Source organism: Gekko japonicus, unplaced genomic scaffold, assembly GCF_001447785.1.
Source record: "Gekko japonicus isolate JY-2015 unplaced genomic scaffold, Gekko_japonicus_V1.1 scaffold1417, whole genome shotgun sequence".
Classification (NCBI taxonomy): Eukaryota; Metazoa; Chordata; class Lepidosauria; order Squamata; family Gekkonidae; genus Gekko; species Gekko japonicus.
In genome coordinates this window covers 46,071-57,982 of record NW_015163645.1, presented here as the reverse complement: position 1 = coordinate 57,982, position 11,912 = coordinate 46,071, and the positions used below count along the sequence as shown (strand labels likewise).

The 11,912-nt window shown below is 46.8% G+C and overlaps 1 protein-coding gene across 3 annotated transcripts in view; it reads left to right on the top strand.

Moving 5' to 3' along the window:
- Nucleotides 1-11,912, top strand: part of EHBP1 (EH domain binding protein 1) — a 421,934-nt gene that overhangs the window by 402,672 nt on the left and 7,350 nt on the right. For all 3 annotated transcript variants that reach the window (XM_015407634.1, XM_015407633.1, XM_015407632.1), the window contains one exon: nt 1,614-1,631. In XM_015407634.1, the coding sequence (XP_015263120.1) occupies nt 1,614-1,631 (18 nt within the window). The remainder of the gene's footprint in view (nt 1-1,613; nt 1,632-11,912) is intronic.

The following is an 11,912-nucleotide window of genomic DNA, read 5'->3' as shown; positions in this document are numbered from 1 at the left end:
GAGCAATGCTTGCCATTGAAGGTAAGACAAGTGTTGTTTTGCTTTGTTTCATTTTTCAAAAAACTTAAAACTTCCTGCGAAAAAGGATGGTGGAAGGTTTGTGACCAAATCCTACATGAAAACGTAACTGCCAAAGATAGGATTGGATCCCATAGAACGGTTCTGCATGGTGGCAGTTTTCCCCCAGTGGAAGAAGCCTCCGACACAGGAAGTTTAAACCTGTGGCAAGAGGAGAAGGTTTCCGTGTGCCCCTAAAATGCACCGTCACTGACAGGATCGGTCTGCGGGAACCAGTACGGAACACACACATTTCTAGGCCCCAGATACCTGCGTAAACAAAGGCACGTAGCCCCTCACGGTGACCTTCAGAAAGAAATGGTGTGGGGTAGCACGGTGTAGACTGGCTTTTTTTCTCTCCCCAAATATTTATTTATTTTGTAAAGGGAAAATTCTGATGCCACCATGGTATCTGTGCCTCACCACACAACGGACAGGATCCATTATTGCTGCGTCTTTCACATTTGTTAGCAACCATACTTCCACGGGAAGGGAAAAGGCCTCATTACCCCCCCCCCCAAAAAAAAGTATCATGCATGTGTCAAGTAAATATTTCATCAGACAAAATGACAGGATTAGTTCAATCCTCTGGGCATATTTTCTTCAGTTTCTGAGAGGCCGGTCGGTCACCTCACCTGAATGAAAACTCATGAACAGATTGACATAAGGGATGAATTAAACAATTGCCTCCTCTTCATAATGCTTTTAAATGAATTGTACAATAATCCTGTGGAGGATTCAGAAATAAAAGTAAACATCCAGATAGGTTAAACCACTACTTTACCTTATTTTCTTATTTAAATATACCAAGTATTTTTTTAGAAAAAATAAATAAAGCTGTTCTGCTTACACTTTTCAGACACAAATTCTGTCTTTACAGTTCAAAGATGTTTGCTTAAAAGTTAATCCTCTGGGCTCTGTAAAATGGACCTTTTGTCTAATCAATGCAAATTGATTTTGCTATTCTATATTGACCTCTGAACCTTTTGACTGTCCATGGTAATTTCTTTCTTCACCTGATAAGGTACCTGATCCATAATAAATCAATTCTAATTAGTTTAGAGACATCACTGGAAGCATAACTTTTGGGAGAAAAAGGCATGAGGTGTCAGGTACATTTCTAATCCATCTCTTTGTAGTTTCTTGGCAAAACTCAAGACCTAACAGGAATCCTGAATATACTCTAAACCCAGAACATGGGCACTGCTTTCTAAAGAGGGATTTGGCAGTTAAAACCATTTAGTACAAAAAATGATAGTAAAGTTTGAGGGCCTAGGCCTTTTCTAGGCACTTCCTATGTGAATGTGTGAAGTAACACCAAGATAGATTTTTGGGGGTTTTTTAAGGATGGCTAAGATATTTTACAGATAATAGTCAGGGCCAGAAAAGTATATATTTGTCTGTTTCTCCTGCAGTCCTTATTATAACAATGGTTAATAATTGGAAGGTTTATTAGCTGTTGTGGATTTTCCGGGTTGCATGACCATGGTCTTGGCATTGTAGGACCTGACATTTCGCCAGTAGCTGTGACTGGCTTCCTCAGAGGTATAACACAGAAAGATGGAGTATTCTCTGTGTCAAGGTGAGAAGAAAAATGGTAGGCAGGTAATTTATATCTACTCAGGAAGGTGGGGTAGGGCTGAGCCATTATCTTGTAGGAGTTCCCCAGGCGGTGAACATGCTAATGGAGGAGCTTTCCTGAGGAGGTTCTTTTGTATATGGATTGTTTCCTGAGGAGGTTTCCTGTTTCCTGAGTGGGTTCTTTTGTATTTGGATTCTAATCTTATCTGTAGTGCTATTAACATACATAAGAACATAAGAGATGCCAATGTTGGATCAGTCCAATGGCCCATCCAGTCCAACACTCTGTATCACACAGTGGCCAGAAATACCAATGCCATCAAGAAGTCCACCAGTGGGGCCAGGACACTAGAAGCCCTCCCATGGTTGCCCCCCCCCCCAAGCACCAAGAATACAGAGCATCCCTTGCCCCAGAGTCCCTATCTATACCTTGTGGCTAATAGCCACTGATGGACCTCTGCTCCATATGCTTATCTAATTCCCTTTTGAAGTCGTCCATGCTTGTAGCCGCCACCACTTCCTGTGGCAGTGAATTCCAAGTGTTAATCACTCTTTGGGTGAAGAAGTACTTCTTTTTATCCATTCTAACCCGACCGCTCAGCAATTTCATGGAGTGCCCACAAGTTCTTGTATTGTGAGAAAGGGAGAAAAGTACCTCTTTCTCTACCTGCTGTTTCCCATGCATAATCTTATAAACCTCATTCATGTCACCCCTCAGTCGTCATTTCTCCAAGCTAAAGAGCCCTAAGCGCCTTAATCTTTCCTCATAGGGAAAGTGTTCCAACCCTTTTATCATTCGAGTTGCCCTTTTCTGCACTTTTTCTAAAGCTATAATATCCTTTTTAAGGTGTGGTGACCAGAATTGCACACAGTATTCCAGATGAGGTCGCACCATTGATTTATATAGGGGCATTATGATATTGGCTGATCTGTTTACAATACCCTTCCTAATAATCCCCAGCATAGCATTGGCCTTCTTTATTGCAGTCACACACTGTCTCGACATTTTCAGTGAGTTATCTACTACAACTCCAAGATCTCTCTCTTGATCAGTCTCTGCCAGTTCAGACCCCATCAACGTGTATTTATATTTAGGATTTTTGGCTCCAATGTGCATCACCTTGCACTTGGCCACATTGAACCCCATTTGCCATGTTGACGCCCACTCGCCCATCTTTGACAGATCCCTTTGGAGTGCCTCACAATCCTCACTGTTTTTCACCACCCTGAACAACTTCGTATCATCCGCAAATTTAGCCACTTCACTGCTTACTCCCAACTCCAAATCATTAATGAACAAGTTAAAAAGCAGTGGACCAAGTACTGATCCCTGCGGTACCCCACTGCTTACCCCCCTCCACTGAGAGAACTGCCCATTTATTGTCAGATGTTGAGCCTTTTGTGTTTTTCAGGACAGGAAACTATGCCCTATTTATTTTTATTGTTATTTTTAATATATTTTTAAAAAAAACTCTTTAGAAGGTTTGTTTAAGATGTGCCTTGATCAAGTTTTGGCTCATTCAGACTATTATCACAGGCTAGCCAGATCCCGGAAGCTCAGCTGGGTCGGTCCTAGTTAGTACTTGGGTGGAAGGCTACTAGGGAAGTCTAGGAATACCAACCTCCAGCTGGTGGCTGAAGAGCTCCAGGGATGACAATGCATCTCCAGGCAACAGAGGTCGGTTCCCCTGGAGAAAATGGCCACTTTGGAAGGTGAACTCTTACGGCATTGAAGTCCATCCCCTAAACCCCGCCCTTCTCAGGCTCCACCTCCAACGTCTCCAGGTATTTCCCAACCCGGAGCTGGCAACCCTAGTCGCTACGCAGAGGCAGACACTGGCAAACCACCTCTGAACATCTCTCGCCTTGAAAACCATACAGGATCACCAGAAGTCCTCTGCAACTTGACGGTACTTCATACACACGTACCACTAGACGTTTACCCACTTCCTTTCTAGCACCAAAATCTGCTTAGGGTAGGGTTACTTATTTCTGTGTTTCATCTGGTTAAACAGATGCCCAGCAGTTTTGGACATAAGCACTGGGCTGTCCGTCTGCAACAGATGGCTCTGAAGCCCGCATAAAGGTATATTATGTATAATGTTGGACTGGCAATGCAGCAGTTAGCAAGGTAAAAGTAAAGGTTTCCCTTGCTCGAAAGCCAGTCGAATCCGACCCTAGGGGGCAGAGCTCATCTCCAATTCCAAGCCGAAGAGCCAGTGCCCGTGGTCATGTGGCCGGCATGACTAGACGCTGAGGTGCACGGAATGCTGTTACCTTCCCACCGAAGCAGTACCTATTTATCTACTTGCAATTTCTTGCTTTCGAACTTCTAGGTTGCCAGGAAGTAGTTAGTAAACCTCACCCTAAATTAAAACAGGTCACAGAACTTGCCCAGATGATCATTCCTTGTTCATTATTTCATTACATAACATAAAAGGAGAGTCAGGAAATGGAGTATGTACGGAACCTGTCTATTTATTTTGCCCAGAATTTTCCATCTTTCTCTCCCATGATCCGTACCAGGGGTCATTTTGTAGAAAAAGAGGTGCAGGGGCTCATTAGCATAACTCATTTGCATATGCTACACCCCCTGGCATCATTGGAAGTGTGTCAGAAGGCAACACCCACCACTCGGGCTCCACTGGACTGTTTTGGATCGCTAGCTATGGGGGGAGGGGGAATGTGCAGATCTGCCCTCGCAGAGGAGGGAGAGCTTGTACCTGAATAAAACTTGGTCTTAAAGGTGCCACTGGACTGTTTTGGAGGGGGAGCTCTGCAACTTACCTGGCTGCTTCTTGCTCTGACCGAGGGCTGCTGGGAGCAGGGGGCAGGGCTTGTTGCATGTGCCCGCCCCCTGGGCTCTTTACTGCCGGAGCTCTGCTCCTGTGCGCTCCTGCAGGAAATGACCCCTGGTCCATACAGACTGTTTCAGATATCATCAACTGCCATCACAAATCAGATGCACATCCAAATGAAGATGTTGTCCATTACTTCCGACGGGATGCACGAGTGGGGGTTCATCCCCTTTCTTAAAACCTGGATTGTCATGTGCAAGGGTTTGCACATCAAGCTGCCAATAGGTAGTTTTTCTTCCCAAAGAAAAAGTGATAGAAATTGACAGATAATTAGTTTGGGGATAATTGTCCTCATCAGCAGGACTACAACATCCACTTTAGGTTCTCACGACATCCCAAACAGAGACATGCCATGGAAGAGCAAGGCACCTTTTCCGTTTTGTGGGGAAAACAAAGCACCCAAGACCAACTCAAGACATTTTGCCAGTTCAGGCCCCAACCTGGAAAGCCCAGGCAAACTCGGTCTCATCAGATCTCAGAAGCTCAGCAGGGCCGACCCTGGCGAGTACTTGGAAGGGCGACCTCCAAGGAATACCAGGGCTGGGATGCAGAGGCAGGCAACAGCAAGCCACTTCTCTGAACGTCCAAGCCCCACTAGGGGTCGCCGGAAGTCAATCATGACTTCCAAGCACGCACATACACCCGGACGCACACACCACAAAACAGAACAAAAAGACATTTTGCCAGTTCAACCAGTGACAATATACAGTCAGAGATCTGTACCTCAGATAATCCTGTAGCATAACTCAGGTCCTGTGTCACAACTCCATCCTATTTGGTGTTTCAGCGAACCCTGGATTCACTTCTCTGAGCCTGTACCACAACATCCAAAGCATCGTAGCCCAGGATCCTTGGCAACATCGTAGAGTGCTGCTCGAACTGCATTCTGCAGCCTCAAGCAGCAAGGAGTTCAAGCAATTCACTCATGTGTCTTCCGAAACACTGTGATGTACCATTTGGATTGCATTCTGCAACCACTGATCCCTCATGCTACATTTTAAAATATAGAAGAAGAAGATAAGAGATTGGATTTATACCCTGCCCTTTCCTCGGAGTCTCAGAGCGGCTTACAATCTCCTTTCCCCACCACAGACACCCTGTGAGGTAGGTGGGGCTGAGAGAGCTCTTAAGAGAACAGCTCCGAGAGAACGCGTGACTGACCAAAGGTCACCCAGCAGCTGCATGTGGAAGAGTGGGAATCAAACCCGGTTCTCCCAGATTAGAGTCCACGCTCTTAATCACTACACCAAACTGGCTCCCCTCATGCCATCTGGACTGCTTATTTTGTTGGGCTAACTCTGAAATCACCACACATGTGGCTAATATATAGGATGGAAAAAGGCAAAGACAAATGCTGATAAGAGCGGTCTGAAAGTGAAAGGGCTCTTCCACATTCTGATTTACCTCGCTTGTAAATTCCTGTTTCTTTGCCAGGGGTGAGGGGTCTGTTCTGCACATGTTTTCCCTCCCTCTAGTCGATTTCATATTACACTGGCTTATGTCCTCATAAAAGCCTGCAATTTAAATCTGTAGGTTTTTATGCTGGGCATAAACCGGAGTAATACCGAATCGACCACTAGAGGGAGCAAAGCACGTGCAGAACGGGGGGGGGGATCCTCGAAGAAACAGGCGCTTACAAGTGAGGAAAGCAAGAATGCCAAGAAGCCCGAAATCTAATGATGGAATAAGAAAAATACCCGACTTGTTTCTCCACAGCTTCATCAGGGTTATCTGAAACATGATGTATGTATGGTATGAATTAAATCATACTGAGGCAGTTAGAAGACAAGACATTAAAAACACATTAGAAGAAACCTGAATGAATGAGCACGAGTGAGAATCCTCCCTATATTATAAAGCAGTAAGACGCAGACTCACGCACAGGAGAGAAAATGCGCCCCTACAGTGTTTGGCCGGCTGACTGGTCCGTCACGGCCTTCCCTGCCTTCCATTGGCCGTGTCCCATGGCTCCCACCTCCGACGCCACATCCCGCCTCTGACGCTTCGCGCGGGGTGGGGGGACACAGCGCGTGGACTGCGAGGGACCGCGCTCGCCTGCCTGCCTGCCGGCCGGCCCCTGCTCCCGCTGCCAACTCTTCAGCCTGTGCCACGGGGGAGGGAGGGGGCGCGCTCACAGGCAGCCAGCCTCCCGGATGGACGATCACCCAGGCGGGGGGGGCCCTCTCCTGCCTCCCTTCGCTCCCTTTGTGCCGCCGCCTCCTCCTCTTCAGCCTGGCTCAGACAAGAAAGGCTGGCAGTGGACTGCGAGGGACCGTGCTCTCCTGCCTGCCTGCCGGCCGGCCCCTGCTCCCACTGCCGCCTCCGACTCTTCAGCCTGTGCCGCGGGGGGGGGGGGGGGGGCGCGCCCGCAGGCGGCTTCCTCCTCTTCAGCCTGGCTCAGACAAGAAAGGCTGGCAGTTTCAGTGGCCCGTTGTAGGACAATACCCAGTGAACGAGAACTTTCTCTGCAACCTCCGGACGTTCCCCTCCCCCAGCGAGTCGGTTCTCAGCCGTGCTCGGGGCACCGCCGCCGGGGAGAGGGCGGGGAGGGGGAGGAAGCGGGGGGGCTAGCTGCCCGTTGTATCGCCCTTCTCAACGGGCCTTCCTCCCTAGTGTTACATAAGTTGAGAAATCCCAATGGCTATAAATATTATCATCTCATCTCCCTAGCAAAGCATTATGGAGCTCTGTCCGCCAACACGCACCGTTAAATCATATGTCCCAGGCGTGAAATATCACATAATAATATATGGGCCACTCTTCCTGTTGGCATTTGCCTTTGCCTTCCTTTGTCTTGGTGACTGGTGCGGCCCTCTTGTTTTTGCTGCTAATGTTAAGGGAGCCAGGTGGGCTGGCTTGTGCCAACACAATGCGAAAACAGGATAACTGGAACAGTAGAAAAGAGCAAGGGTCTAGAAGAACAGCTCGCAAGGCGCCTGAAAAGTTTTTACTAACAATGCATCATTGGGACACTACTAATTTTTTTTAACAATGTTTATAACTGAGAGGATGAAAGACGATTGACAACACAATTAAGCCAAAAGAACTTTTTTATTATTACTAACAGACTAACATACTAATGAAAACATCACTCGACCTTTTCTTTACCCCGCTATATACCCTTCCTCGTTTCTATATAAAAAGCAATAAAATTCTCTCCTTTTTGGAGAGTTTATACAAGAAAAGAAAAGAGCAAGGGTCCAGGAGCACCTTAATGACTAACAAAATTTGTGGCAGGGTAGGAGCTTCCGCGAGTCACTGCTCACTTCTTCAGATACAGCATATCTGGAAAACCCTTCGAGGCAATAATTATTAATAAAATACATATTTTAGTCTTTTATTTCAAAGCAAATGTCTGTACCTTTTCAGAGAATATTAGCCAATATTAATAAAATGCTAACAGAGAATATTGATAAAAATAATGTTAGTTGCTCTGGTTAGTAACCACTTCTTGCACCAAACTGGTGCTTTGAGCAGCGTACGTATATAACTCCCACTTTACATATAAAGCTCATACCGTCGCAATCAAGAGAGAGCAACCCTGCAGCTCAAAATCAGTACCAGACAATTCAGACTTGATCCGAACTGAAGGCCCTCTGCCACAAAAAAGTTTTTAAGTTTAGAAGGAACTGCCAGATGGTGCCAGCGTACGATCTAGAACAGGAGGTGTCGAACTCATTTGTTACAAGGGTCGAATCTGTCACTTTGTCGGGCCAGGTATCTTCACTGCGAGACCCCATGGGTGGGGGGGGTGCAAAGGAAAACCCACATGGACGGATTTGAGAGCCAGCTGTGCAGCACTGGGTAGATTCTCCCGTGCTGTTCGACTGTTGCAGATGAGGTTGTTCCACCATGCCAAAGCCGCAATTGGAGTGGCTCCGCCCACTCCACCCCCCTGAGCAGTCCTCCTGTTCCCTCCCTTGCAGTAGTTGCTCACGGGCCACATAAAAGTCCTGGACTGGCCGGTTCCGGCCCCCGGGCCTTGTGTTTGACACCCCTGGTCTAGAGGACATTCCACAGTTGTGAGGGTCGTGGTGGGAAAACCCCTCCTTTGGGTGCCAGCCAATCTAATCTCCTGTAGGAGAGCCCCCTGCATGAATAGGTTGGTATGGGTGGAGGCAGTCCTTTAGATCAGGGGTGTCAAACATAAGGCCCGGGGGCCAGATCCAGCCCATCCAGGGCTTTTATGCAGCCCGCAAGCATCTCGTGTAAGGGCGGGAACAGGAGACTGTTCAGGGTGGAGTGGGGGGAGCCACCCCGATTGTGGCTTCAGCACGGCGGAACAACTTTGTCTGCAGAAGTCAAGCAGTGTAGGAGCGTCTGCCCAGTGGTACACCACTGGTTGTCCAGTCCACCCATGCGGGTTTTCCTTTGCACCTCCCTCCCAGCAGACGAGGGCTGGCAGTGAGGATACACCAAGTCGGAGCTTACCAGCTGCTGTCCTTACAGTTTATAGCTCCGGTACCCTTCGGTGGCTCAAGTGGTTAAGACGCTGAGCTGCAGGCTGTGGAAGGTCAGTAGTTCAGCAGTTCAAGACCCGGGTGCCGCAAGACAGGGTGAGCTCCTGTCTCTAGTTCCAGCTCCTGCCAACCTAGCAGTTCCAAAACAAGAAATTGCAAGTAGATAAATAGGTACCACTTCGGTGGGAAGGGGACAGCGTTCCGTGAGCCTCGGTGTTTAGTCATGCCGGCCACATGACCACGGAAACGTCTTCGGACAGCGCTGGCTCTTCGGCTTTGAAACGGAGATGAGCACCGCAACCCTAGAGTCCGATTCGACTGGCTTTCGAGCAAGGGAACTTACCCGCCATTACGTCTTATGGCACACATGGTTCAGCCCAACAAAGTGACATTTATGTCAGGTCCGGCCCTCGTAACAAATTTCGACACCTCTGCTTTAGATATTCTGGACTCAAAGGTATTTAGGGACCTAAAGGTTAACACCAGCCTCTTAAATAGAGCTCAGAAACAATCCGGAAGCCAGTGCGGTTGGATTACCTCAGCCTCTATAGGCCCAGGCGAACCCGATCCTGTCAGATCTCTGAAGCTAATCAGGGTCGGCCCTGATTAGTATTGGGAGACTACGAAGGAAATCCAGGGTTGCCATGCAGAGGGAGGCCGTGGCAAACCCACCGCTGTCTGTCACTTGCCTCGGAAACCCCATGACGGGGTCGCCATAAATTGGCCGCAGCTCACCGACGCTTTCCGTCCATCCACTATATCGTCACCTGACAGTCCCAATTTGAGACCAAAAGGCAAGTCTTTTCTTTGTGACAATGCTTCTTTTGGAAAAGATGAGTTTATCGATAGCGAATACCCTCGCGTACACGTGTTAAAGATGGCAGCCACGTTCGTTATGCCGCTGTTCCAGGGTTCACAATTGTTGCGTTGTTTGGATATCCGAAGGGAGAAGGGACGATGTTTGTTTAAAGAAGTAGTTCAAACGATGGCTCTTCAAACATGTAGGGCGATAACGATTAGCGTCTGAGGGAAATCTGAAATCCGCCGCACGTAATGGTGCTGTGTTTTTAAATTAAAAAAAAATCTGTCATCTCGTTTACTCAGTTTGTTGGTCACAGGACGAGAGGGAGGGGCCCGCCGATTGCAGATAAAAGGTACTTTATTGGGACCCCGGTCTGCCGGGATTCTCACAGCAACGCGAGGACAGTTCCACAGATCTGTTGATCGTTTTGACATTCAGTGAGGTAGAGACAGAGTTCTGTAAGCCAGATATTAAAATGGATGTGTTTGCAGGAGGGTAGCCCTTGGGAACGTCGAGACATTTCTGACAGAATACATGCAAGGTTCCAGGTCACGGACCTTTTGTTTTGTTTTTGCAAATAATATACTACGTATTATCTGGTTATATGTTCAAAGGGGGGCCGGGAAGCCCCCGTGTTTCTCTTACCTGCTTTCCATAAACAAACCGAAAAACCCATGCAGAATCAAGCTGACACAGATGCATACCGCAGGCGGCCAGCTGAGTATTGAGGCTCTTTGGACTTAAAAAACATACTCCTTGTATGCATCCACCCCTCTTGTTCAAATTTAATGCCTCCTTAGGAAGATAAAGCTTGCTTTTTACACACTCGGGGAGGGGGGCTGTTGGGTGTGCATTTTATTTTCCCCGGCTGAGAAATGGATCTCCTTTAGAAATTTTTTGTACATCTTGATTCATTCTTGGCTCCGAGTTTGAAATGGGTGCTCGTTCTTAAAAGGATTTATGCATAGGTTCACTATTTTTGTAGTTATGGTTTATATGATAAGCTTTTTTATATTTAAAATCAATATGTAATCCTGTGGAGGAGCTTATCCCCTAAAACCCCATTTGTAAATCTATTTTAGCTTTGTTACATGGCGCTGCCACAGTATTCCATAGATTGATTTTTTTTTTCAGCAGTTAGAATCCTATCAAATGGCCCCCTCTGATGACGATGCAAACTCTTTCAGGATTGCTAGTTGACTGGAACTAAAGATAAGGATTTGACCGCAGTCCCCCAATGTGTTCTTTACAAAACTAGCGTTAATTTTCATCAAAAGTGCAAGGCTTATTTTATAGTGACACGATTGAAGGTTTTTATTTTTAAAAAACTGGAGAACTTTGGGCATTTTCCATTACAGTGGGGTTCCCCCCCCTGCTCAAATGTTTCTATCTGTTTTCTTTTTCTAAAGTAATTATCTCCCCCCTCCAAAAAAAAATTAAAATAACAACGTAAAAAAAAAATAGAAGAGGAGGAGGAGATTGGATTTATACCCCGCCCTTCACAACCCAAAGGTGTCTCAGAGCGGCTTACAAACTCCTTTCCCTTCCCCTCCCCACAACAGACACCCTGTGAGGTAGGCGGGGCTCAGAGAACTCTTGACAGAAACTGCTCTTTTTCAAAAACACCTGTGCCAGAGTTATGGCTTGCCCAAGGTTATCCAGCCAGGTGCAAGTAGAGGAGTGGGGAATCAAACCCGGTTATCCCAGATTAGAGTCCGCGCACTTAACCACTACACCAAACTGGCTTTGTACTGTGTGGCTTAGTTTTGGAGACTTGATTTTACTCAGTGCAGAATTTTTGAATCTATATAATTCTTTAAAAATTTGACTTTGCCAAGTGACTCCATTCGCCAATTGCCCCGAGTACTTAGATTTAAGCCAGTCTGTACCCCAGTCCATAAACACACATTCTTGGGAGTAACCCCACTGATTTCAAAAGAACCTGTCCAGAAAAGTGTTCTTAAAATTGCAGCCCCAAAATAGCTTACATAGGACTGGTATCTGCAACAGGTCAAAAGCAAGTAATTTCTTTACTTTCTTTTTTAACTGCAACAAGTATAACCTCAGTATGCTTTGTTTTTAATCAATATAAGTGGGGGACCTGCATGGACTTGCAGGGGGCATCTCACTTTCCCCTCTTTCACCATTTCCTCT